The 2,035-nt window shown below is 66.9% G+C and overlaps 1 protein-coding gene across 1 annotated transcript in view; it reads right to left on the bottom strand.

The window, feature by feature from the left end:
- Positions 1 to 1,503: 1,503 nt before the first annotated feature.
- The window catches only part of TSTA3 (tissue specific transplantation antigen P35B), a 3,920-nt gene continuing 3,388 nt past the window's right edge, over positions 1,504 to 2,035 (bottom strand). Inside the window, exon 8 of the mRNA XM_006775142.2 lies at positions 1,504 to 1,879. Within this exon, the coding sequence (XP_006775205.1) occupies positions 1,816 to 1,879 (64 nt within the window). The 3' untranslated portion in view covers positions 1,504 to 1,815. The remainder of the gene's footprint in view (positions 1,880 to 2,035) is intronic.

The following is a 2,035-nucleotide window of genomic DNA, read 5'->3' as shown; positions in this document are numbered from 1 at the left end:
TGGACAAAGGGTGGGAAAGGGGGGTCTCCCCCGACCTGTCCCGGAGGTCGGTGCCCCGGGGCGTGCCCGGTGGTGTCCCTCGTGGGGACGCTGCGGAGCCGGGAGCCGCTGATGGATGGTCGCCGGGCAGCGGGGAGGCAGGAGAGCTCTGGGCTCCAGGAGTGCCCGGCGGCAGGGCCCGTGGTAGAGGCCGACCAGGGCCGGGGCGGGCGCGGGGAGGGAAGGCGGGAGATCCGCGATGGCAGCTGGTGCGGCTCTTTGCTGCTCAGCCCGATCCACTCGTCCTTGTGCCTGCAGAGTGTGGCCTGCGGCCGCTCTGGTCGGGATGGGGCCACACAGAGCGGACCTGACACCGGGCGGCTGAACCTCGGCCTGAGCACCCCGCGTTCTGGGGAGACGGCGCCTCTATGTAAACACACAACCAGGGTCCTGCCGGTGTGTCCAGGCCTCTGTTCGGTCTGACCTCCTTCTCACTGTTCTCACCTGGCGGATCCGGCTCCAGCTCAGGCGCCACCCGCCCTGAATCCCACAGGGAGCCCAGAGGTTACACTGGAGGGTCCTGGAGCTCCAAGTGTTTGCAGACAAGCAAATGGATCGCTACAATCCCGCACGGCAGGGTGGGCGCCCAGAAGGGAAGGACCACGGCTGAGACCACGGGGAGGCACTGACATGGGAGGCCGTCCGGAACCAGCCGTGGGGAGGCCCGTGGGATAGATGCCTGGGCTTGCCTGGGTGGTGGCAAGTTCAGTGGGAAGTCAGTGGGGCTGGGGAGAGAGGTGGGCTCCTGGGCCTGGCACTGTGAGACAGCCAACACCGCGTAATGGACGAAGGAAGGAGTGGACGAGGCAGATGCCTCTGGGTCGGAGCAGAGCGAGGTGAAGGTGACACAGGGCACGGCAAAGAGGGGCCCTGACAAGAGGCGGGCCCAGGCCAGGGAGGGTGCCTGGGTCCTGGGCGAGGCAGTCCAGCCACCGGCTTTAGAGCTGGGTGCCCCAGGGCCCACACCAGTGCCAGCTGGCTGGCCGAGGCAATCTGTCTGAACTTTGCCCGTCTCCTAATGAGAATGGGAGGCCCAGGCACCCACCTTGGTGACACCTGTTACTGTTCATAAGGGCAGTTGGGCCCCATCACCCAAGCTGCCGCCTGAGGTGGGGAGGAAGGCTGAGCCACCCAATCACCATCCTTCCCTCAGCTTGTCCAAATCCAGCCGCAGCCTCTTTCCCCAAAGCCCTTGGGAGCTCACGTCACCAGGCCTGCTCGTGGCCAGGGGTCCGGCAGGGAGTGCCCAGCCTGTCTCACCCCTGCGGCCTGCCTGCTTCCTGCCCACACACGGGCCTCTCCATGTCTCCACCTCCTCCGCCACCCCAGGCGCAGTTGGCAGCCGTGGCCCAGCCCCTCTCAGGGGCTGGGCAGTCAGTAGGGGCGGCGGGTCCCTGGGGCTGGCCAGGCTCGAGCAGGCAGTGCCTGGGGTGGGGGACAGCTGGCACAGAATGGCTGGGGCCAGGCCTGTGAAATGCACTTTATTGGCTCCCAGGAAAACAAGATTAGAAGTGGACACACGCAGGACCTGGGCACTGGACCTGAGGGGCAAGGTGCGGGGCCTGGCCAAGCCTCGGTTTCCCTGAGGAACGATGTGAATGCTGGCTCCACTGGACAGCTGCCTGGAGCCTCCCTGGGGGAAGGGTGGCATGTGGGCCGAGTTGCTGGGCAGTGCCCTTGACTCCTGGCAGGGTCTGAGGGTGCTGCCCCTGGGCTCTGCCCGCTGAGCAGCCGCGGGGTCTGGGGGCAGGGGCGCCGGGCCACCACGCTCACTGCTCACTTCCGCGCCTGCTCGTAGTTGTCACTGAACCAGGCACAGGTCTCCTTCACAGCTGCAGGGGGGTGAGGGGCGGCAGGTGAGGGCAGGGCTGCATGGAGCTCCAAGGGAGGCAGGGTCGGTGGGGTCCCCAGCCTCAAAGGGTTTGAAGACCAAACCTGCCAGGCGTCCACCCCTGGCTGGTGTAGGAAGCTGAGGCCTAGGGTCGGGCAGTGGTCG

This window comes from Myotis davidii, unplaced genomic scaffold (assembly GCF_000327345.1).
Source record: "Myotis davidii unplaced genomic scaffold, ASM32734v1 scaffold1509, whole genome shotgun sequence".
Taxonomy (NCBI): Eukaryota; Metazoa; Chordata; class Mammalia; order Chiroptera; family Vespertilionidae; genus Myotis; species Myotis davidii.
This window is presented reverse-complemented; position numbering and strand designations above follow the sequence as displayed.